The sequence below is a fragment of the Zootoca vivipara genome, chromosome 3 (assembly GCF_963506605.1).
Source record: "Zootoca vivipara chromosome 3, rZooViv1.1, whole genome shotgun sequence".
NCBI classification, from domain to species: domain Eukaryota; kingdom Metazoa; phylum Chordata; class Lepidosauria; order Squamata; family Lacertidae; genus Zootoca; species Zootoca vivipara.
Window position 1 is genome coordinate 23,634,477 of NC_083278.1, and position 25,650 is coordinate 23,660,126.

Below are 25,650 nucleotides of genomic sequence, written 5' to 3' on the forward strand. Positions count from 1 at the left end.
GAAAGTGGCTTCAGCTTCTAAGGTGGTTTGTTGAAAGCACAAGCATGAGGTGGCATTTATCAGATTGAACTGTGATCAAATGGTCAGATAAGGAGGTTTAGAAATGTCAGTTACCAGCAATTTTTTTTTCCTGGGAAATGTCATCTGTTCAGTGAAATAATGCAGTATCTTTTGTTTCATGTACATTCTTTCCCCCTAGAATTCACCCAGGTTTTTTTCAAAAAAGGGGGGGGACAGAGCACCTTGTTACATTTTCAAAGTTTATCACACCAGGTCCTGTATTCACCTGATTCTTTAAGAATGTGAATATTGCTTAAGCTTTATTTTCATTTCAACAGCTGTAACTATGATACTGATATCTATGTAGACTGGGCATTTTTTTGTCTAATAACATAAATGTTTGACATCTGAAATGGAAATCCTCCCAAACCTACCTCCCTGGTCCTGTCAGCTGAGCTAGCAACAGCTGGTGCCTGAAGAATAGCTCGTGTGCTGAAATCTCACTTCCAGTTTTCCACCAGATACACAGGAATTCAAAAACAGTTGTTTCATCTCCTTTGGCATTCTAAAGACAGGCATCTGATATTAAACCACTTTGCAGATATCAGTAAGTCTAGTGAGGATGCATCAGATAGTCATATTCGTTTTGTTTTGAGCATAATCCCAGAAGTAAAAGGTAAAGGGAGCCCTGACCATTAGGTCCAGTCACAGACAACTCTGGGGTTGCCCACTCATCTCGCTCTGTAGGCCTAGGGAGCCGGCGTTTGTCCACAGACAGCTTCTGGGTCATGTGGCCAGCATGACTAAGCCGCTTCTGGCGAACCAGAGCAGCGCACAGAAACACCGGTTACCTTCCTGCCGGAGTGGTACCTATTTATTTACTTGCACTTTGACGTGCTTTCAAACTGCTAGGTTGGCAGGAGCAGGGACCGAGAAACAAGAGCTCACCCTGTTGCTGGGATTTGAACCACTAACCTTCTGATCAGCAAGTCCTGGGCTCAGTGGTTTAACCCACAGCACCACCCGCGTCCCCAATCCCAAAAGTAGAGAGGGGAAACTTCAATGGTACCATGGACAGCTCCATGGTAACCTCAAGACTCTATAAGCCAGGGGTCCCCAAACTAAGGCTCGGGCCCGGATACGGCCCAATCACCGGGAATCAGCATGTTTTTACATGAGTAGAATGTGTCCTTTTATTTAAAATGCATCTCTGGGTTATTTGTGGGGCATATAAATTCATTCTCTCTCCCCCCCATATAGTCTGGCCCCCCACAAGGTCTGAGGGACAGTGGACCAGCCCCCTGCTGAAAAAGTTTGCTGACCCCTGCTATAAGCCATGGGTAGGCAAACTAAGGCCCAGGGGCTGGAACCAACCCAATCGCCTTCCTGGATGGTCCAGGAATCAGCATGTTTTTACATGAATAGAATGTGTCCTTTTATTTAAAATGCATCTCTGGGTTATTTGTGGGGCATATAAATTCATTCTCTCCCCCCCCCATATAGTCTGGCCCCCCACAAGGTCTGAGGGACAGTGGACCAGCCCCCTACTGAAAAAGTTTGCTGACCCCTGCTATAAGCGCAGAGCTCAGATGTTGCTTCAGCAGCTGACACCCTCAGACAGAGTCTTAAATAAGAGTTGCAGCTCTACCTCAGTTGCTAACTCTGTCCTCATTTATTATTTCCAATATTTCATTAAGTCAGTTCATTTAAAGGGGTCTGCCTGCCTTAGCAGTTACAGAGTGGATTAATTGTGGTTACCTAGGGCAGAGTCCTCTGAGTCAGGGGAGGGCAATGTGACAACTTTGACTGAAGAAGTACTAACCCAATGGTTGGCTTCCCCTGTGCTGTATGTATATGTACATATACAAACACACACTCACAACATAGTTTGAGAAAACATCATTTAGGTAGTGTACACAGTCATGAGCTTAGCACAGGCAGACAACTGACTGTATACGATGAGAGGACTACTGAGTCTAAAGCTAGGGTGTGATGCTTCTTCAGATGGCCTGGCTACCCCATATGAATTGTAATCACTATACAGAAAAAATGGTTGTATTTGTTGTGTATCACCTGCAGGAGCCATAGAGGAGGTTTGTGGGGCACAAAGGGGGAAAAAACCACACCTAAAATTATTGATACCTGAAACTTGTTGGTAGAATTTAGCAGTGGGAGTTCTATTATCAGCACATACTACTTTAGCAGTTTATGAAAAGCTTGAGTATCTTATTTGGAATTTCTAAATTATTGGCACCATAAACTTTATGGAGGAGACTCTTGAGAGTCCCATGGACTGCAGGAAGATCAAACCTATCCATTCTTAAGGAAATCAGCCCTGACTGCTCACTGGAAGGACAGATCCTGAAGCTGAGGCTCCAATACTTTGGCCACCTCAAAGTAGAGAAGAGAAGACTCCTTGGAAAAGACCCTGATGTTGGGAAAGATTGAGGGCACAAGGAGGAGGGGACGACAGAGGACGAGATGGTTGGACAGTGTTCTCGAAGCCACCAAAATGAGTCTGACCAAACTGCGGGAGGCAGTGGAAGACAGGAATGCCTGGAGTGCTCTGGTCCATGGGGTCACGAAGAGTCAGACACAACTAAACGACTAAACAACAACAAACTTTTATGGTTAAAGGAGAGCTTTGTCAAAAGAGTGGTTGGAGATGTGCTGAAACCATGAAGGATGGATTTCACTGAGAGCTGCAGTTTAGTGGTAGCACAAATGCTTTGCATGTAAAATGTCTCAGGGACAATCCATGGAATCTCCAAGTACCGTGTTTCTCATATTATAAGACATGTCTTATATTTATTTTTTCCTCAAAAACACACACTATGGCTTATTTTCAAGGGATGTCTTATTTTTTTCCTCCTCCTCCTGCCGCGGCCGGCATTGCTGCTGCGCCTATCACTATGTCTTATTTTCGGGGTATGGCTTATATTCCTTGAATGCTTAAAAATCCTGCTATGGCTTATTTTATGGGTATGTCTTAAAATATGAGAAACAGGGTAGTACTAGAAGAGACATATGAAATCTTGGAGCGCCGCTGCCAGTCCATGGAGATTAGAGAGTATGGAGCTACTAGACCAATGGTCTGCCTCAGTAGGGGGCTGCCTTCTGCATAGCAGGTGACCACAGAACAAGTGAGGGAGATAGAACTGCAAGGGAGAAGCTGTCAGACAATATTCTGGAAAGGAATAAGAGTCACAAGGCTGTGTGAGGATAGGCTGTTAAAGACATGGGACTACAGGGGAGAAGTTTGTACTGAGCATAAATTGGGAAGGATGACAAAGCTTTGAAACCTTGACATTCAGCGCTATAGCTAGTGCTTAAAAGCCCAGATATGGAATGGTTGAAAGGAGTGCTGGGATCAAGATGTGAAAAGGAAAGGCCAAAGACAGCCAGATGATTAATAGTATTCAAGGTGAGAGAAGAGAGAATGAATCAAAGGGGATCATATAAAGATTTTAGGACTTGGAGGCTCGTTCCCTCTCTGAAACAGGGCAGGAACGACACCTGTGGACACAATGTTCAATGGAATTTAAAAGTAAAATGTTTATTCACAGGAAATGACCAGGATTTCTTTTCAATTATTGTGCATACCGAAGAAATGCTATGATTAACTGTATTTAAGGTTATTATCAAGAATAGGCGCTGATATTCAGGATGGGTTTGTGTCTGCTACAGATGTTTTGAGCTCGATAGAAATACTGGTTTTACAGAAATGGCACAATTATTAAAAAAACCACACTTCTGCAAAGGCTTCCACTTTTCAAGCAAAGCAAATTGAATGAATGGCTAAATTGGCAGTGAAGGCTATCAACGAAACAAAGGGAAAATATGAATACAACATAAAAATCAGTCTATATTAGCTGTAGAGTTATGTGAATATTACTGTCATTTCTTTTGTGTTTTAAAAACTTCCTTCACTGTTTATTTTTTGATAAAAACCATTTTAATACAAACGGATTCAATCGGATTCCCCCCTTTTTTTAAAGGTTACTTTTTAATCAAGGATATTAAAGGCCAATATTTTATTAATAATTTATTCCCCTGATCCAGAAGAAGCAGTGAACACCCAGAAGAAGGCTGTGTCTAGAAACACAGGGAACCGCCTGTGTTTCTGCTCTTAGTCCATCTGGTTCAGTGTTGTCATTGGTGGACAGCAGGTCTCCAAAGTTTCCAGGTAGCAGGGGACATTCCCAGCCATACCTGGAGATGCCAAGTGATTGAACCTGGGACATCTGCATGCAAAGCAGATGATCTACCACAGAGCTACAGCGATTTCCCTAAGCAAAATTCATGGTTGTAAAATAAGTCCTATATCTAGAGCTTAGGGGTTGTGAAGCTTGTCACTGCCAAATGTTAACTGTGCCTGAGGAGGAGGGGGAATGCATGTAGAACCTCCCCATTCCCTCCTCCAACAGTTGATACCACCGGTGGAGCTAATAGAAAGCCAATTCCATCATCCAGCCACCTACCCTCCCCCTGGGCTCCCCAAACCCCATGAAATTAGGCTGAGGGCTGAGATCACCAGTGTTGAAGCAATGATTCTTCAGCATCAATTTCTTTGGACTGGTCATGTTGTGCGGATGCCTGATGATCGTCTTCCAAAGCAACTACTCTATTCTGAACTTAAAAATGGAAAGCGTAATGCTGGTGGTCAACAAAAGAGGTTTAAAGACTGTCTCAAGGCAAATCTTAAACACTGACAACTGGGAAACACTGGCCTGCGAGCGCTCCAGTTGGAGAACAGCCTTTACCAAAGGTGTCATGAGCTCTGAAGACGCTCAAACTCAGGACGAAAGGGAGAAACACACTAAGAGGGAGGCACACTTGGCAAATCCAACTCCTGCCTGGAAACCAATGTCCCCACTGTGGAATGATGTGTGGATCCAGAATTGGCCTCCACAGTCACTTACGGACCCATTGTTAAAACCGTTTATGTTTATGGAAGACAATCTTACTTGGATACGAGTGATCGCCAAAGAAGAAGAAAGAAGAAGAAAAAGCAGACCCTGGTTTAGAGGATCCCTACTCCTGCAATAAAAAAAAAATAGGCGGGTGTTGCAGTGGAGAGTCAGGGACTGACAAAGTTGTCTTTGGTATGGGAATGTTACAGGATTTGTGGGGGGTATGTCAAAGGGTGTGGAGGGGGGCTGAGGGTGGTGCCTGCTAGCTCTACTCCTGACCTCCATATGTTTAAAATATTGCTAGTACCTGATACAAAACAGAGCTCTTTCCTAATCCCAATTCCACTGGCACTGATAAGAGTTTTGAGAATATTAAAAAAATCCTCATTGAAAATATAAGTTGAAAATAAGCAAGAATGTGGAAGAGATCTTATGATTTCTCAGTCTGTAGGCAAATATTTTTCAAGAACTGATCCCCCCCCATGTTTCCTAATGCAGATTAGCTAATTCAGAGTAAGACGTTTGCCAAAATGATTGGGAAATGTCCATTAGTTTTGCCTTTGAACATATCCATGGAAATAATATGCAAGCTATCTTAATTATATGCAAAGTCGCATTTTAGCTTCCAGGTGGTAAAAGCATTTCTCATAGAATCTTAAACTTGTTCAGTCCTGTACAAGAAAGGATTGTAATCTTTGTATTCATTGTCACTAGACAAAATAAGTATTTCAGGAATATCAATTTCCCCCCCTAAATTTTCAATTTTTACATTACAAACATCTTTTATCATACCATACATTTATTGACTTCCCTCCCTCCCCTTCCAAGGTTCACTTAACTTTCCCACCATTCCTACATATTTTGATATATCCATCTAATTCTGTTTTCCTATTTTACATCAACATTTATTATACTGTTGCATGTACTTTAATACTGCCAGTATTGTCAACTGTACACAATTATTTTCAATATACTCAGCAAAAGATTTCCACTCCTAGGAATCTGAATTTCTAATGTATGGCTATGTGTTGATTCTTCCATCCAGAGGCAGCCTTAATTGGATCTTTATAAATTACTAAAATTACTAAAAACAACATAAGGAATTTGTTCACTTTTTTTTCTCTATTGAGCTTCACAGTCATTCACAGAACTAAAACAGAAACTTCCCCAAGTACTGCAAATCATTTGTCATAAGAATATGAAAAGCTGACAGCTCTAACTGACCATGATCCCATGAGTTTCTTTTCTTCTTCCTCGTGTAAGCATTAGGCACATTGCTGCAGAAAGGATATCTGATTAGTTCTGCTACTTAAAAAAAAAGTTTTATTGTTTTTCTCATTCTGTTTCTAATTCTGTTTTGAGCAGTGTGCCTTTTGCTTTTGCTTTGTTTTGTTTTGTTTAATTGCAGGGTCCCTCTTCTCTCTCTTTCCCACCCCTGCCTTGACCACAGTGGCGTAATATCTAAACACAGATTCCAACTTTTCCCAATAGGTCACTGCTAGTTAAAGTTTGTATCAGAATCTGGCTGAAATTTACGGCAAGGTGGCCACCAATTGCCCATAGAAGACCCTTGGAATGAGCCTGTGTTATGACTCACGACACAGCATTGCTCCAAAGGCATTCTGAGGTAGAAATGGTAGCTACTTCAACCAAGAGAAAGTGTTCTGGCACTGCCACAAGCAGAAGCTGAATGAAGGTACGAGATTCAGGGCAAATAAAATAAGGTGTTTCGTCAAGCAATGCACGGTTGATCTTTGGACTTCAGTGCAACACGGTGCCATGTTGCATTGGCCATATAAGGGAATTTGGCTATACGAGGGAATTCATGGAGGTCTATTGATGGCGGCTGGCCATAATGGCTAGATACGTAGAACCTCCAGATTCAGAAACTGTGTACAGTGTCAGTTCCAGGTTTTGTGGAGTCCTTGGATGGCTCACATTTCATGGATACCTCTCCCTCAGTCAGCCTACCTTCTCACTGTTGCAGGACCAGGTGGCTCCTCCTACAGTAGGGAGGCTTGGGAGATGCCCATCCATACAAACCCTTGATGCTGGCCCCAGCAGCATGGCTGAATACTAGTTAATGGGGTGGGCACCCAATGGGAAATGACTGTTGCCTTCATGTTGTGCTTGTTGTTGGTTTCCTGGAGGCATCTAATTTTCCACTGTGGCAAGCAGGACATGGACTTCTGATATTAAATGTAAAAGAAAAATCGAGAGAAGTGGAAACTTCTGCTGTTCACTTTTAATTGTAGGTGCAGGCATCCACAATGCTTAGCAAACTCACCACCCCCACCCCTATAATTCAGGGTCCTGAGACTGACTCCTGTCCAGCAAAATCCAAGCTGCAGTTTTGAAAAACTGAGCAGTTGTGTTAGCTTTAATGGAAAGCTAAATTCATAATAGCTGGAGATGACCCAGGCAGCCAGAAACTTCATGTGAAAATTTGATGCCAGAAACTCCAACTTTCACTGAAGGGTCACTTATCACTGTTCCAGGATGAAATGGAGAGAGCCAAAGAAATATCTAGCCCTTGTGTGTATCACCTCTCTGGTCACACAGCTTTGTTGAATTTCAATTTGTATCTCCCGGTAGCATAAAATGGGGCCAAGCTGCATGATACATACAGTTGTCTGTAACTCTGTCCTGCTTTTCTGTCTGCACGAAAATACATGGGAACTGCTCACCATGTAACCATGGGGAAAATATCACTCTCTCTTAGCCAAATCTATCAGAGCCCTTGTTATTCTTGTGTAAATGGTGGGACCCTGTTGAGCACCTGTTTCCAATTTTGATGGCTAGTCATTTCTGCATGGACTGACTCTCTGGAGAAATAAAGACACTGAAAGCTTGATGTTTGACTAGGTGAATTCATTTAATTTTAAGTCTGGATATTTATTTTAGCTTTACTGAGCAAAAACATTTCCCTTGACAGAAGGCATTCATTTCAAGGAATGACAATTGAGCATTTTCATGAGTCCTGTGTTGCTAATCGTTTAAATTCTCATAGCAAAGGGATCTCAACTGTTCGCTTGTTATTTGGGGTGTAACGTTCTGTCCCCTTTGAAATGGATTTAACTGCCTGACATGTGTATGGATACATTTCTTTCATGCTACTTTCATTATTTCAGTGTTAATTATCTTCAACTCAAATAAAAGTTGAGTGCAGTCTAGGCCAAATAGAAGTTGGATATAAATATTGATTCATATATTAAGTCAGAGACTATGCCCTGCTGTTATACAAACCAAGATCTGTAATACAAATGAAGATATCTGGAACACCCTCCCATCATATGTCAAGAAAATAAACTACCTGACTTTTAGAAGGCATCTGAAGGCAGCGCTGTTCAGGGAAGTTTTGAATGTTTGATGTCATATTGTGTTTTAATTTGTTGGAAGCCACCCAGAGTGGTTGGGAGAAAGCAGTCAAATGGGCAACATATCAATTATTATTAGTAGTAGTAGTAGTAGTAGTAGTAGTACCTATTTTTGCTAATGTATCTGAGAACCAAAGGTGCTTTAAGCTGAATAACAGTGTGTGCTCCAAGGTCATCTATTGAGCTTCATAACTGAGTGGAAATTTGAACCCTGGCCTCCAAGTTTCTAGTGTGACTCTCTTACCACACTGACTTTTTATGTCAGAGAGGCATAACTCGATCTCCCGAGCCTTCTATCTTTAAGTAAATGCAAACATGGGGGGACTCTGATTTTGAGCACAGACATGACACACGGTCCTGTTTTCTCTGTGTTATTTTCCCTCTATCCCAATCAACTGTTACTGGTCCCACTAAAGAAAACTATGGGTTGTATTCAACGTAGTTCTGAGGCTACAGTTCCATCAGTGCAAATATTTTCCTTGCAAGATAAAACCTTCTCCCCCTCCCCTCCCCTCGCTTGCCCTCTAAATCTTTTCTGAGGTTCCCCCTCCCCAATCCCTCTGGAGCAGATTTGGGAATTGTGAGTTGTGGGGTGGGGGTCCTATTGTGCCAGCTTATGCTAAAACTACAGTTCAGCTGAATATGGCACTGCATACTTTACCCTGTGAAGTAAATAGTACCTTCAAGTGAGGAGGCCATTTAGACTGGGGAAAATGGCAGTGTGGGGATGTTTAACACATTTCACACATTCCTTGACTCCTACGCTGTTAATTTAAATGGTCTGAGATTTGAGTAAGGGCAGCCCTACCATAAAGTAGGTAGCAAGGTGGCTGCCTAGGCAGTTCATTGTGGGCATCATAAAAGGCTTTGTTGTTAATAATAATAATAATAATAATAATAATAATTTATTATTTGTACCCCGCCCATCTGGCTGAGTCTCCCCAGCCACTCTGGGCGGCTTCCAACCGAATATTAAAAACAGTACAGCATCAAACATTAAAAACTTCCCTAAACAAGGCCGCCTTCAGTTGTCTTCTAAAAGTAAAATAGTTGCTTATTGCCTTGACATCTGCTGGTAGGGTGTTCCACAGGGTGGGTGCCACTACCGAGAAGGCCCTCTGTCTGGTTCCCTGTAACCTCACTTCTCGCAATGAGGGAACCGCCAGAAGGCCCTCGGCGCTGGATCTCAGTGTCCGGGCTGAATGATGGGGGTGGAGACGCTCCTTCAGGTATACAGGACCGAGGCCGTTTAGGGCTTTAAAGGTCAGTACCAACACTTTGAATTGTGTTTGACTTATTAGTGTTGTGTTTTTTACTGCTAGGGAGGGGGGAAGTCACTTGTGGGATTTTCTTCTGCAAGTTCCAAATAACTTCACCGGCCCTGACTTTTGTGGGGGATGGCTCCATTTCCTGCTCCACCTCAGTCAGCAAAATGTCTCCATGTTTTGTCTGAGTCTGTATATTCACATATTTTGTAGCTCACACTTCCATGTCGCGTCTTGTACAAAGCCAACATAAAGGTTTGCCACCGTAGAAAATACTAAGCCATTAATAAATGTTGTGGCTGTATTAGAGAATGTCACGAAAATCATTTCATTTGTGTGATGAAAGACAAAATGATAAAGTGAAAGGAAGGAGCTGGTCACTCTGCAATTTAGGAGGAAGCATATATTTATAATTATTTAAGTAAAAAAAAAAGTTCAGGATGGAAACTGTTAGAACAGTTCTGTTCTAATATCGAGGGAGGTGCTAGTGCTTTGAACAGGAACAAAAATCTTCAATCAGCATTTATTTGAGTTACAGTAATTTGCACTTCTGCCACTGCTAATGTCATGTGAGATGCATTGTGCTTGTTTCCCAACTGTGATGGAAGAGCAGAAGTTCCTCTTACATCATCGTGGGTGAAATTCTGAAGCAGGGCAATCTGTGAGATGATGCAGACACAATGCAACACTACTCTGATGTATTTGTGACATTGGGCCAGTGCATGGTGCCTGGAGCAAACAGATATCAAAGATCTACCAGGACAGAGGAACAAATATTAAAATTCTATAGCTGGTATAAATTGAATAGAGGCTTGTATCCTGAGGTGTGTGTGTGTGTGTGTGTGTGTGTGTGTGTGTTGTATTACGGATGGATTAATAAGCATATTTATTAATCTGAAGCAAAATAAGTATTTCATATTGTGCAATTGCTATCACCTTTCTACTTAGTACTACTTAGTGCAATTCACTGAATGAATAATACATTTCATGGTGTGTCACTTTTTTCTTGCTGAGTGTCATGCTCTCTCATGTGGCAAAGTGAAGAACAATGCAATGGCAATGACTTTTATGTAAAATGTGAAAATGTCTGCTTTGCTGCACTCTGAAATCTTTGAATATGCCACATTTCATCAATCGTCTTCCCAGCCATTAATTGCAAGACTTTTCATCATTATAAGGCTGGTGAATGAACAAGGCGATAAATGGTCCCTCTTTGAATATTGGAACTTTTAGGATTGAGCAAACTACAAAATGAAATAAATTGATGCTCTGTTGTTACTGTACATTCTTACTTGTTACAATTTACACAACATATTGTGTGTTTCTTCCGTGGCTAATGCCAACGTATTTCTCATGAAAACACCTTATTTGCTTGATGCTTTCTTTGTTGGCAAGCTTAGCAATACTTTTGCAATTCTTTGCAAAACTTCAGGCACCAGTGGGAATAGTGCAGCTTCTTAAATTGCTATCAGCTATAAAGCAAACACATTATTAGCACACTCATTATCTGCGAGGGGTGCTGTTTTTGGAGCTGGAACCACTAATTGAAAGAAAGTTTTCACTGAAGGAGCATGGGGATATTTGACCCTTGTTTCAATAAGCTTTCAAAAATGGACACATAACACCTTGCAGGAATTGAAACAAACCCTACCAATGGAATGCCAATATGGTGTTTGCTTCTGTGTGACATTGCTCATGTATCTGATTGTATACTTTGGTACTAAATAGTGTCTATAACGATGCCTCGTCAGAAAAAGTTATTTCAGATTTGATCTCTGCAAGTTTTGTTTATTTACAAGGTAGTTAATATGATTTGTCTTTGCAGAGGCTACATGTAGTTTCATGTTCTTAAATGCAGTAAATAAAGAAACAATAATTTGTTGCAAAGCTCATGGTGTGCCCGTGAAGAACTTTGTATTCATAGTTCCTTATATCAAGATAGCCATGCACATTTTCTTTTATTTATCTCTGAATTTTTTTTATAAAAAAAACCTGACAAGGTACAGTGTTTTGCAATCACATTATCCTCTTACTTTATTGTGCTTTTGAAGTAAGTAAGACTTCTGAGAGGTCTTCTACATGTAAATTAGCATTATTTATCACTTAAACATTATGCTGTCATGTGTGAGGCTTATGCTTTTAACAGAAATAAAAGCAATGTTACCACTGCACAAATAATAGGGGAGAAAATGAGCTCAGACAGCTCACAAATGTTCCATTTTTACATAAATTATTGTTTTTTGTGTTTTTTTAATGCACTCTGAATTTCCCAAACAATGATACTCTGCCTTATTAATTTTGAGAAAGGGCACATCCACAGATTAATATTCATGTTTCCTACACAGTGTGATCTAGTAGACTGTGCTTACTGATTCTCATTTATTCTATACAGGCACCATCGTCACCTTCTTCACCCATAGCTAATGAACCAAAATATGAGAAGCGCTGGCTGGACACCTTATCAGTTCCTTTGTCGATGGCCCGAATCTCGAGGTACAAAGCTGGAACAAATAAATTAAGGTTTGTAATCTGAAAGAGAAAAGAGTTAGGTTACATGATTTGCATCCTGCTCCTGGCAGCCAAGGGACTGGCTGCTTGAAAATGTATGGAAGAAGTCTGTGGGCTGTATTCAACTAACATTTACTCCTATTGGAATCAATGGACCTAAGTTAGTCATGGCCATTAATTTCAGTGGGTCTACTCTTGAGTAAAAGTTGGTTGACTACAACCCTATGGGACATTTTTCTCTCAACAGTCATAAAGAGAAATATGTAACGAAAAAAATATTCCAACAATTGATTCTAAGCTCACTGAGAAAAAGAAGCTGGGCTAATGGCTTGTAAGCATTGGGAAAATCCAGCTGGAGTTGATTTGTTTCCTTGTTTACATTTATGATCCTGCCACTTACTCTCAAAGCTCAGGGCTGGTAACAATGATGACCAGACTAAAACTGGCAAACTGTAAATGAGAGCTGAAGCTCCACCTCTACCCATTTTAGCCACGCCTCTTCCACAACCCAAACCTTAAATGTCCATTTGTTTCTCTGCAATGGCATCATATCCCGGAATCCCTTTCGAATTTTAATTGAACCAGAAGGTGAGAAAGCTTTCATAATAATAATATAATGATGGGCGGCTTCCAACAGAGACTAAAAATACATTAAAACATAAATCTTCCCTAAACTTCCCTAAACAGGGCTGCCTTCAGATGTCTTCTAAACATCAGGTAGTTGTTTATCTCTTTGACATCTGATGGGAGGGTGTTCCACAGGGACGTTCATCACGTCCCTTTAATTGTGATATGGGAACGCCCAACTCAGACTGCATTACCTTTGCATTAGATGAAGAATTCCTCATAGTGGGGGGACATTATACCCCTCTGTACTATCTGGAATTTCTGGCACTATCTCCAAAATCTTTTAAAATCCCCCTTCAGTGACTGACTTTGTTTGTTTACATTTGTTGGCTCACAACGTAAATAAGTCCCTCTGGCTTAAACTCCTTCATAGCCCCCCTCCAACACACACAAACACATTCATTTTTCCCTGTATTTCCCCCTCACTAAATAACGAACCCTTTCAACATTCCTATGAGAAAAAGTTGCAGCGTTGGGGGCTTTTTAGTGGAGAGAAAAGGTGGATAAGAGCAGCAGAAGTGTATAAAATTATGCACGGCATAATAGGTGATAGCTCCCATGTGTCGTGAATTATTTTGAGGGGAAAGAAGGGGAGGGGAAGCATTGTTTATAAAGTACAAGGAATATTTATTGAGGTTAATGAAAATGCAATCCTAACCCCTGGCCGGCAGCAGCGTTGCTTGTTGGAACAGAGCACGGAATTCACAGTAGTCCTGGCATTTGCATTCTCCTATAGCTTGTGGGCAGGGGGAAAAAAATCCCCTTCACTACACTGAGAGGTTGTGTTTGCCATCTTTTAACACTGAAAGCACACACAAAACAGCCACAAATAAAGCTTTCCTCACTGTCTCTCTACATTAGGCAGTGAGCAAGCAATGCAAAATGACCCTGCTAGTCTTAGTCATTTTTCTCATTCTGATGCCTGAGATAGTGATCTATTTTTGGCATTCTCGCTATCTCATTCTAAATAATCTTTTATTTTCTTCAAATATTCCTGACAGGTTCCAGATTTCTGCACACAATACAGATTGCTTGTCGTAAGGTTATAGCCTTATCTGATCCCGGGTGCTCCTCCATCTCTGTTGTTCACCTTAATCTTTTCTATAAACTTACAACATGTCAGTATCTTTGACACCATTGATTATAACATCCTTTTGAACTTTCAGGACTTGTTTTCCACTGATAGGCATTATGCTGCTGAGAGGCATGTATTGTTTCTCGGACATCTGTTCAGCTAATGGGAAGATACAAGTGCAGTTTCAAAGTGAACACATTATTAATTCCATGCTGTTCTTTACACATGCGCGCCCCACCCCCACCCCACACACATATATTTACACCATCTATATAAACTTTAGGTGATATCCATTGAGTGTTTGTCCCTTGATTTAAATGAGCTGCTCTGGTATAGGAAGGGAATACTCTGCAGTTTCTGCTTTTCTTTTGCAATGTAACTGAGCAGTATCCGTTATGATGAGATGCCAGAGAAAGACAAAAGAAACTTTAAAGCACTTAGGACCCTCTGCAGAATTCTATGGCCAAATCCCATGTATGGCAAAGAAAAGGCACAGCTTTGGGGTTTTGTAAAAGCATAAACAGAAGTCCATGGTATCTGTTCAGGGAAGATCTCTGCAAGAAAGAAGCCAAGGTAGCAGCCCCCACTGCTAATGAAATGAACTGTTATCCTAGCAACAGGAGGAGCATTGCTAATGAGTGATATGCTAACTCGATGCTCCCTCAATTCACCTAGTCAGAGAAGCATTGAAACTTTCTGCCCCAGTGATGCCTTCTGGGGAAAAACACAGAAGAAGGAGACTTTCTATAAGCCAATGTCCTGCAGGGAAGATCCCGTTCAGGGAAGTATCCTGCAGCTCTGCCTCCTCTCCTAACAACCCGTTCCTCCGTAATTACCCTAACTAGACTGTCTGTACACAGCCTTTGCATCTCACTGAAGGTCTGCTTCCATGATAACTGACCTTGCATGTGTGATTTATGAATTCTGCAGCCCTCAGCTCTCTCTCTTGTGACTTTCTCACACGATAAACCAGAGAGGAAGTGAAGCATAGTAAAGTGAAACTATAAATAGCAGCAATTATGCTTAAGTAATGAATGTGTGACCAAGCAAAGGTATAATTTCCTTTGTCGTTATTCATGTTATTTTACTACAGAACAAAAAGGCATTTGAGTTAGGTGCAATTTTCGCGATGATCTACCTAGAAATCAGCATGAAATAAAACAATATCCATAATCAGTATATCCATTATGTACTGTTACTAAGCACAGGAATTTGTACACTTATCCATGTGCAAGTGCAGTGTTATACTTTTAGTTGGCTGTATTCCTAACTGCCATGACTATTAAGGCTGGCTTAGCTTGTTGTCCAAAGGTGGGACCATAGTTAACCTTTCTCCCCCTTAACTATGGTCTGTAGCCAGAGAACAAACATTGGCTACATAGAATCAGAGTTGGAAGGGACCCTAAGGATCATCTTGACCGCCTGAAATGCAGGAATATGAAGCTGTCCCACATAGGGATCGAACCTGCAACCTTGACGTGATCAGCACCATGCTCTAACCAACTGAGCTATCCTGGTTAAGGAGAAGAGAGCTTAACCACAGTGTGGAGGACCACTACGCCAAACCTTGGTTTAGCTGCCCCACAGTGTACTAAACTGAAAGGAATGGGTAGGAACAAAGCAAATGCCAGCCTCTTTATGGGAGCCAGTGTATTCACATGGTCCCAGTAAGCCACACTTTGGGCTTGGCCACTATGAACGCTATTGGTTTTTTAAAAAAATAATCAAAAAACTAATATTTCTAGAAAGTGATGGGGTCCATATTGGCTGTACTATGCCTGACTGATCTAATATCAGTAGTAGTAGTAGTAGTAGTAGTGGTAGTAGTTACATCTGGATTGACAGGATGTGTGTTTTAGCATCGATATACAATAGTAATCTAAATATGCTGTAGGCTTGTTATTCTGATTCATGCTTTTTTTTTTACCCTCATTCAAGTAGAAAGTTTAATGTCTCACACAGTAGATACAACTCCCTTTAAAACAAAAAGCAGTTCAGGTGCTAAGATAATCTACGCCAAACATAATACACCAAGGACAACAAATTACATGCAGAGAAAGTAGATGTTTTAGGGGAAGTATGACTTTAGGGGTAATGAAACAAATGGCAAGTATTTGGGCTGAATAGGAAATGTTCTAATACGGGTCTCCAAACTAAGGCCCGGGGGCCGGATGCGGCCCGCGCGAGCCAATTGTGCGGCCCCCAACAACTCCCGCTGCTGCCTGGTCTTATCGGTGTGCCACGGTGCGGTTGCCCATCTCCAGGTCGGCGCGGCACCAGAAATAGCTTGTGCGGGCTGGAGGGCAGGGGAATGCGGTCCCATACGCACGTGCACAAGCTATTTCTGGTGCCGTTCCGTCCCGGATGTGCACCGGAAATGATGTCTGCGCATGCGCAGAAGCCATTTCCAGCACCGTGCCATGCCAGAAAAAGCGAGTGCACGCGTGTATGGGAGCATGTTCCCCTGCCCTCTGGCCCGTTGCGCAATCGGTGCCGGAGGAACCAGCCCGATGCTGGGCAAGTTTGGGGACCCCTGTTCTAACAGGTCACTAAGCAGATTTGAGCACATCATGTGCAATGGTACTTACTTTCCTTCCCTCCCCCTTTCAGCCCCCTATCCATCCTGGCAATCTGCTTCAGAAACTTGGGGCACCTTATAGAGCAGTGAAGGGACAAGAGGAGCTGCAGGAGGGAGGAAAAGAAAGGAAGTTTCATCATATTGAGGATTTCACTAGAACGCACCCTTGTACAATGAAGGCCATAGGCTTTGCATTAAGCAAAGTGTAGAGGGAACTCAGTAAATCTGCCTTCTTCTGATAAGGATGCAGCAGAAGCGACTTTTCCAAGTCCATGCTTAATAGAATATTTGTCCAGCAAAATATTGCAGACTGAAACTTACCAAGAGGTTCATACGAAAATGCATTGCATCATAGCGTTGATCAGCACAGGGGAATCTTTTTCAGTCTACAGTATGGGACACATTAGCTTTTTGAGAACTTCCTGGTGGGGAACACAAGGCGGTAACGGGGGTGGGGGGACAATAGATGAGCCTCTTTCCTTTGTACAGTTGGCTACTTTGCAGCTTCTACAAAAACCAGAAGTGTCTATGAGCACACATATCTCCAACCCCTATTCATGTAAGCAAGAGGCATTATGATAGTTCCTCTATGCATCGCAGCCAAGGAATAACACTAGAAGAGGGTAAAGAGAGCAGGACCAGAGCAGGGGGAATGGCTTGGAGGGGGAGAATGGCCCAGGGACAGCACCAAGGGCCGGACTGGATTGCTGCATCTGGCTCCCAGGCCTTTCAAAATATTTCATAACTCTTCCAATGGTGGCTTATTTCTATCATGCAGAAAGTGCTCAGCCTAAAAACTCTGAACTTAATGTTAGCAGCTTGCCTTTTTATCTCCTTTTCTAACAATACAGGTATGTTTCTACACGCCTTTCCCCTTTCCTTTCATGTTCTATCAGTTGAGACAATAAAGTGCTACGGTAGCTTAACGAAAGCTAACTTCAAAGTGAGAATAATTGTTGCAAAGGATATTAGGGTAGATCACATACAAACAATTACCATTTTGAAAAGCAGGCTTTGAAACAAATTATACAAGGCATGTTTTGATCTTAACAATTTCATAGTACCAAGGTCTAAACTGCCAATTAATGTACTGTTTTTCATGTTCTTTCTGTGGAATAAACTGAATTTTTTCATACTGACCTGCATCTAAAAGACCTTAGATGTCTGGTTCACTTCTCCAGTTATCGTGAAGCTGAAACCTGACATTTTAAGATATGTATCTGGGCAGTAAACAGTCCTCTTGCAAGATCATTCAACAGCTCTTCTTATTACAAAATTTGTAAATTTGTGATTTGTGTTTGGCTAATTCTGGTACCTGGGCTAATGTAACATTAGCTCTGAGGCAAATCAGTATTGCCTGGCCTAATTTTGTAAGAAATTTTGCCATAGCACAGCATTGGATCCAGAGGCGTAGCAAGCGCAGGTGGCACCCAGTGCAGAATTTTTTTGATCCCCCCCCCCACGCCGCTTTGCTGGGGCACTGGCAAAGCTGCATCCTCTTGGGAGCCATGGCTCCCGTCTGCCCCCCACCCTCCCTCTCTGGGTTGCTGTAAAGCAACAAAGTGGGAGCCAGGGTGGGAGGGAGGCTGGGGGTGGGGCGGCTCACCGTAAGCGGCTCGTGCTTTGCTGCTTTACAGCAAACCAGGGAGGTAGGGGGAGCCGCGGCTCCCGTCCGACCCCCCCTGGCTCACTGTAAAGCGGCAAAGCAGGAGCCGCTTATGGCAAGCGAGGGAGGCTGGGTGGGGCAGGATCCTCAGCTCGCAGCTGCAGCCGCGAACAGAGGATCCTCTGCATGTGGCTGCAGCAGCACCTTGTCACCCCTGGAGACGTGCCACTGGGAGCACACCGCCTCCGCCCCCGTTGTGACGCCACTGATTGGATCTCTTGCTTCCCCACTTTGACCCTGAATTTCCTGGAGGCATTTTACTGTTTGAAGTTGCATATGGACCATTTAAATCATGTACCCAAGCTTGCTTACATGTTTGCTCAAAGTAACGGAATGAGCACTTTCACTCTAACTCTAGAGTTAGAGTTAATGTTAAATATTGGCTACAACCATGGTCGAGAACTCAAGGCCTGATGATAAACTATTTGAGAATTCAGCAGTTTCCAGCATAATTTGTTGAGAAAGAAGTCAGATATGTACAGTAGTGTCGAAATTTTGTTGTTTACTGGAATTGCCCAGTTCCTGCTTTACAGGAGATGCTAACGCCCTTTGCAAAAGACATAATTTGTATTTGATTAATTTATTTTGTGTCCTTTGGTCCAATATACGGTTGTATCTTTAAGGAACATTATGACTGTTGTGATCAGATTTTTTTTAAAAAAAAACCAAACAAACCATAAGAACCAAGCTGGTTCAAATCAAGAATCCTGTTTGGGATGCATCTTGAAACTTTACAAGCTAGGGCATGAGGGCAATAGCTATTTGCTATAACTTCCCAACATCTGGCATTAAATTGTGTACTGCCTCCGAAAAATGGGCTGCATTTAGCTGCTGGTAGTAATAGTTTTTTCCTAGAAATAACATCTTTGAATTGTCCTCAAGTTCTCTGGCAGGATCTTTCACAAGTTTAGAGTATGGTAATGAGAATAGGAAATAACATAATTATAATTGGCAGATGGAAGAGTGGAGGAATCTCCTTTTCTCTTTTTGTTTTTCTTCTTATTTAGTTTCCAATAGTTTTTATTAATATTAAAATATATTACTTATATGGATGATATGAAGATACAAACAGAGAGAACATTGATAGAAGATATATGTGTGGCAAATAGAATAGAGTTGTTGTTTTTTTCCTGAATGTGAGGCTTAGAAGGATGGGAGCTGTCTCAGGTAGGAGCTGGGAAGACATAGATCTCTTTGTGAATTGAAGATTAAGATAGAAGGTAGATAGAATATAAAATTTTGTGTTTGTTTGGGTGTTGGTTTTGTTTTTGTTTTGTTTTTGCTTTTGCTTTTGCTTTTGCTTTTGCTTTTGCTTTTCTTCCTTTCCTTTCCTTATTATTATTTTGCTATATTTAGATATTAGCTTTGTTTGATTTTTTTAAAGACAAAATAATATAACTATCACTCATATTTTCTGCTTTAGTCCACTTTGATCCATTGGACATTCACTTTACTAACAGGGGAAATGATTCTCCCTTTGACAGTCAACATGATGCAGCTGTTTCAAGTTCTTGCTCAGCTCATGCAATCTTTCTTAAACTAAGAAGTATCTGAAGAAGTGTGCATGCACACAAAAGCTTATACCCATAACAAACTTAGTTGGTCTCTAAGGTGCTACTGGACAATTTTTTAATTTATTTTGACTGCGTCAGACCAACACAGCTATCTACCTGTTTCTTCAACTAAGTTACGCTTACCCAGTGCTATCTTTCTAGAAAAAGAGGTGCTGGAACTCACCATGAACACCTCCCTTGTTCTCTTATAATGACAGTGGCGTCCACCTGAAAGGTGCCACCAACTGGGTTCTGGCTGGGGGTCGAAAGCCCTGCTGCTACAGGATTCTTGTCCAGGTTATTTTTGCGACATGACAGGAATTGAACTGATACAAATGTTTTCCTTGGTCACAGGTTTTAAAAACATATGGCTAAAAACATCGTAGCATTGAATCATAGAATCATAGAGTTGGAAGAGACCACAAGGGCCATCCAGTCCAACCCCCGGCCAAGCAGGAAACACCATCAAAGCATTCTTGACATATGCCTGTCAAGCCTCTGCTTAAAGACCTCCAAAGAAGGAGACTCCACCACACTCCTTGGTAGCAAATTCCACTGCCGAACAGCTCTTACTGTCAGGAAGTTCTTCCTAATGTTTAGGTGGAATCTCCTTTCTTGAAGTTTGAATCCATTGCTCTGTGTCCGCTTCTCTGCAGCAGAAAACAACCTTTCTCCCTCCTCCATATGACATCCTTTCATATATTTGAACATGGCTATCATATCACCCCTTAACCTTCTCTTCTCCAGGCTAAACATACCCAGCTCCCTAAGCCGTTCCTCATAAGGCATAGTTTCCAGGCCTTTGACCATTTTGATTGCCCTCTTCTGGACACGTTCCAGCTTGTCAGCATCCTTCTTGAACTGTGGTGCCCAGAACTGGACACAGTACTCCAGGTGAGGTCTGACCAGAGCAGAATACAGTGGTACTATTACTTCCCTTGATCTAGATGCTATACTCCTATTGATGCAGCCCAGAACTGCATTGGCTTTTTTAGCTGCTGCATCACACTGCTGACTCATGTTAAGTTTGTGGTCTACCAAGACTCCTAGATCCTTCAGCAGGTAAGGGCCAATGCTATATACTGCCACTAACAGTGGTGTGCGGTGACATTTTCGTAGGGGAACAGTTAGGGCTAGAAGCATCAGCTTGCAGAAGCAATGGGGGAGGGGGACGTGAGCATCACGCCTCACTCCCTGAACTGGGCAGAAGCTTCCTGGGCTTTGGGGAGATGCCAGGGCTCTGACAGGAAGCTGGAGCCCTCTTGCTTCCTTCCAAAAGCCGGGCAGGGCTCTTGGACCCATCAGAGCAGAAGCTTCCTGAGCTTTGGGGAAGTGGTGCCAGGGAAACATTTAGGGGACTAGCCTAGTCCCCTAGCCCAGTGACCACATGCCACACTGACCACTAATGAAAAATAAAACAGAGAGGGGTTTTTTTTTACTAGTAGTGGGCAGTAATAATACCCTATGGAGAGTGAAGAGTGCTAAAGCCTAGCTCTGAACCAAACTGTAACCACTGTGTATAAATATAAGTCACATTCAAATGGACTTGGGTTCTATAAGCTTACAGTTCTACTCTAGAAATGGTGCTAAGAACAAACCCTTGAGAATCAGGCCTCGGATCAGATGATTGACCCAAATGTTAATTATTTTAAAGCTCACATAGAGCCATAACAAAAATATAGAAATCCTTATTTCATTTTAATTAATGGTATCAGTGAGTGAATTGTGAAGATGCCCAGTGTCCCTTTTGGAATTATCATTGTGATTACTGATGTAGTCTAACTTTTTCCATGGCATTTTCCTTAGCACACTAGGAATATGTGGAAGGAGAAGTCTTGCATAGTAACTCACCCTAATGCAATTTATTTAATTCCTTGTTGGCATGCTGCATTTATCTTAATGATGGCTTTAAAACCAGCTTGATAGGTCACTGATTTCAGTATTAATATATAACACCTTTCTCTTGGTATTTCCTGACCCATAAAATGACTAGCCAGGCCCAGATCCAATTCAGAATTACCAGGCTGCCCAGCCATTTTATTGTCAGTTCAGATAAATTCTGATTCCATGCCCCAAAGGTACCCTGTGGCGTGAACTGTACTAATGTACTTCACTTAAAACAGTAGGTCTCCTACTCTTTATAGTTAAATTATGAAAGAACAGGTTACAGGTAGGTAGCCGTGTTGGTCTGGGTCGAAGTAAAATAAAAAAAAATCCTTCAGTAGCACCTTAAAGACCAACTAAGTTTTTATTTTGGTGTGAGCTTTTGTGTGCATGCAGGTATCTGAAGAAGTGTGCATGCACACGAAAGCTCATACCAAAATAAAAACTTAGTTGGTCTTTAAGGTGCTACTGAAGGAATTTTTTTATGAAAGAACAATTACCTGCTGAAGGCTTTCATTTATCCAAGCTATCTGCATGCCTGAATCCCATGCATAATGGCTAGTCAGTTTACATATGAATAGTGCCATACTTACTCATGAAACATAGAAAAATTTGCACGGGCATGTGTATACATGCAAAAGTTTCTCCAAATTGCAAGAGACTAATTATAATTATATTATTTCCTCTTACTTTAAAAGCACAAGATTGTAGCCTTGGTTCTCCATGCACAATAGCTCAAGATCCCCCAAGCATGTGATTCATACACCGGCTTGCCCTTCACCCCGATCATGTATCACACAGTTTGACATGACCGTATCAGATAGAATGTGAACCATGGGTACGGGAGCTGACTTGCGCTTGAGCTGGAGGCCGTGCAGTTTCTCTGCTTCATCTGCTTTTTAAGCTATTTCTGGAAGTACATTTTTCTTGCCAACACTGCTCTGAACAGCTTGCCCCTCAATCTTCATTTACCATTCAGCCCACTTTTGCAAACCTTTCCGCACACATGATCTGGTTACGCAGGTGTGTGTTCGGTAATCCAAACAGATTGATTCTTTCATATGGTAATCATAATCAGTCTAAGGGTTTCCTTAAGTAACCTACCTGTATATTATACATGGCCCTTTTATTTGCCATGTAAGGATAAACTGTTACTTTCATCCCCATATTACAGGTGAGGCTGTAAGACAGCAGCTTGGCAAAGCCCAGGCCACCAAGGGGAGTGTGTCGTGGAGCTGAGATCTGAACCTGCAAATGCTGCTCTCAACTACCATGCTAAATTATATCACATGATCCTCCGGCTCATCTTCACGTTGCACTACAGTTGATGTGATGCAGCTCTGAGTTATCTGTCTGTGTAGATTTAGTTTGAAAATTGAAAGACATAATAATAATAATAATAATAATAATAATAATAATAATAATAATAATGCTCAAATCCTGTACCTATCTCTCTTCCTTGCACTGTAGTTCTGCTGTTATGATATCTTCATCCCTACCCCCCACCCCACCCCACTCACCAGTTATAGTACATGAGAACTAATTTGCAGAGACACCATAAGCTGGGCTGGATTTAGGTTTGATGAGGCCCTAAGCTTCAGAAGGTAATGGGGTCCTTTATATGTCCAGCTGTCCTTTGTCAACAACAAATTGTTGCTGTTTTTTTGTTGAATATATGCTATATGGTAATTTATGAACCTAATAGGTATCTAAAGCCATTTGCACATAACAAATAGGAGTCTACACAACACAAAACACTGTTGCTGTATGTAGGTTTTATTTTATTTCTTTTTTATCTTATATTTTGGAAATGTACATCCAGTGTTGTTGGTTTTTTTTACTTTAAATTTTTTGGAGGCCCCCAAGAGAGGGGAGCTCTAAGCTATAGCTTGTTTAGCTTATACATAAATCCGGCACTGACCATAAGAAGTAAGGACTAATGGCTGGTATAGCATCCTTGATGGTGTGTATATATATTTCTTCTTGCTGCAGATCTAATGCATTTGAAGTACTGGCACTCGATGGAGTTAGCACTGGGATACTTCAGTATTGTTCAACCCAGGAGAGTGTTGACTGGCTGAGAGCATTATCAACTAACATCAATGATTTGACACTACAAAATGTATGTTGCTTCCTAGATATTTCACCCCACCCCTGTTTTTTTGTTGTTTGGGTTTTGTTTGTTTTTTTCCTTAGCGATTCAGAATGACTTTTTCCACCTGCCAGAGATCAGCGTAATAATTGTTATGTGTTTAAAAAGACATTGATTTCAGGAAGGAGAGGGGGAGAGAAAAGGCACACCTTGTCAAATTAGATGATGCCTTGCAAACTCTCCAAACATTCATTGTGATCTGTCACATTTTACAACAGGGAGAATGAGAAAATAACAGCCTTTTACATTCCAGGAGGGGCGGGTCACAGAGTATATCAGTAAGGGCCTGTCTTAAGCTTTGCAGTGCCATTAGTCCTGGGAGCTGCTGTTTTCACTTCTCACATGAATATTGTTTAAATAACAAGTTGAGACGCTTGTATATTTATGGATGTATATTTTTGTAACCGCTGTCCTCATACTCTCTCATGTACTTAGCTTGCTCACTGATACTTTCATGAGCATTCATATTCAGGTCCCAAAAGAACATACAGCATTTCATTATTCAAAACCTTTTTTAAAAAATGGAAATGCTTAAATTGGCCACTTTTATTTTGAAGAATAAACAACAACCAGGGGACTATTTTTTTTTCTGGTATGTGTTCCCAATCTAGATCAAGATACCATGCCAATGTCCTGGTGGTAAGCCAGGTTCTTTACCTGTTCCTTCCCCACTATGGACACACCTCTAGAAACAAAAAAGAAAAGCAAAAACAGAAAAAGTAGTCAGAGAGGGGATAATTTTCAGCAGAAATCTAACGTAGGTCCCTTATCCAAATTGGGAGCATACTTCATGGTTGCTTCCCCTTACCCCCCACCCCACCGCCTCGCAAATTAGAAGTGTGGCTAATTTAGCATGTACTATGGCATTCATAGACATCATCTAGCACTGTGAGAGTGTGGTCTTCGTCTGCTTAACCCTTTCCCACAAACAACCCACAGCCCACCTGTCCCTAAGGACTGCTGCGTCGACAGCTTTAAAAATATCTGATTAACTGGAATGTCTACATAGCTGTAGATGCATTCATATCAATAAACAGAAGTCACACCCAATCACTATAGAGGTTTCAAAACCACAGCCTCTGCTGACCTCAGGTCTCCTCCTTCAGTTGAAAACATTGCTTTTGCGGGTAAAGGTGCAAAACCACTATTTTTCTGAGAATCTATGGATTGAATCCAGACTTTGCCTTCCATGGATAGAAAGGCTCCTTCCATCCTCAGAAGGCTTTTTATCTGGCAGAGTTATCCCCTTAGAGCCAGACTTTACTGATAGATAAAGGGTCAGACCACACCTAATGTACTGTGTTCTGTTCTGGGCACCGCAATGTAAGAAGGATATTGACAAGCTAGAACATGTTCAGAGCAGGACAACCAAGATGATCAAGGGAACCAAGCCTTATGAGGAATGGATGAGGGAGTTGGGTATGTTTAGCCTGGATAAGAGGAGGCTGAAAGGAAATATGAAAGCCATATTCAAATATCTAAAAGGCTGTGACATGGAAGATGGAGCAAGCTTGTTTTCTCCTGCTCAAGAGGTTAGAACCTGAAACAGTGGCTTCAAGTTACAAGAAAGGAGATTCTAACTAAAGATCAGAAAGAACTTTCTGATGGTAAAAGCTGTTTGGCAATGAAACAGACTCCCGTGAGAAATGGTGGACTCTCTTTCATTCGAGGTTAATAAGCAGAGGTTGGATGGTCATCTGCCATGCATGATCTAGTTGAGATTATTGCATTGCAGGGGTTTGGACTATATGACTCTTACAGTACCTTCCAACCCTGCCATTCCATTTGGAGATTCTCTTTCCCCTGAAGCCCCCATTCCACTGTTCACACTGTTCCAGAAGGTCCCCCGATGCTCTGAAATAATGTTGCACTAACGTGACAGGAGTAGCGGAGAAGGAGCATAAGGGACTTCCCTTTCTGATCTGAGCAGGAGTAAAGTCTGGATCTAACCAAATGTTTTATGAGCTTTAACTTGATACTCTTTCATTCTCATGTGATCTTAGCAAGTGCCCTAAAAGATTATTGCATTGACTTCACACAGCTCTATATAGA

The 25,650-nt window shown here is 41.7% G+C and overlaps 1 protein-coding gene across 1 annotated transcript in view; it reads left to right on the forward strand.

The window, feature by feature from the left end:
• The window catches only part of SNTG2 (syntrophin gamma 2), a 134,919-nt gene that overhangs the window by 58,051 nt on the left and 51,218 nt on the right, over positions 1–25,650 (forward strand). The window contains exons 10-11 of the mRNA XM_060272268.1: positions 11,948–12,075; positions 23,439–23,568. Of these exons, the coding sequence (XP_060128251.1) occupies positions 11,948–12,075; positions 23,439–23,568 (258 nt within the window). The remainder of the gene's footprint in view (positions 1–11,947; positions 12,076–23,438; positions 23,569–25,650) is intronic.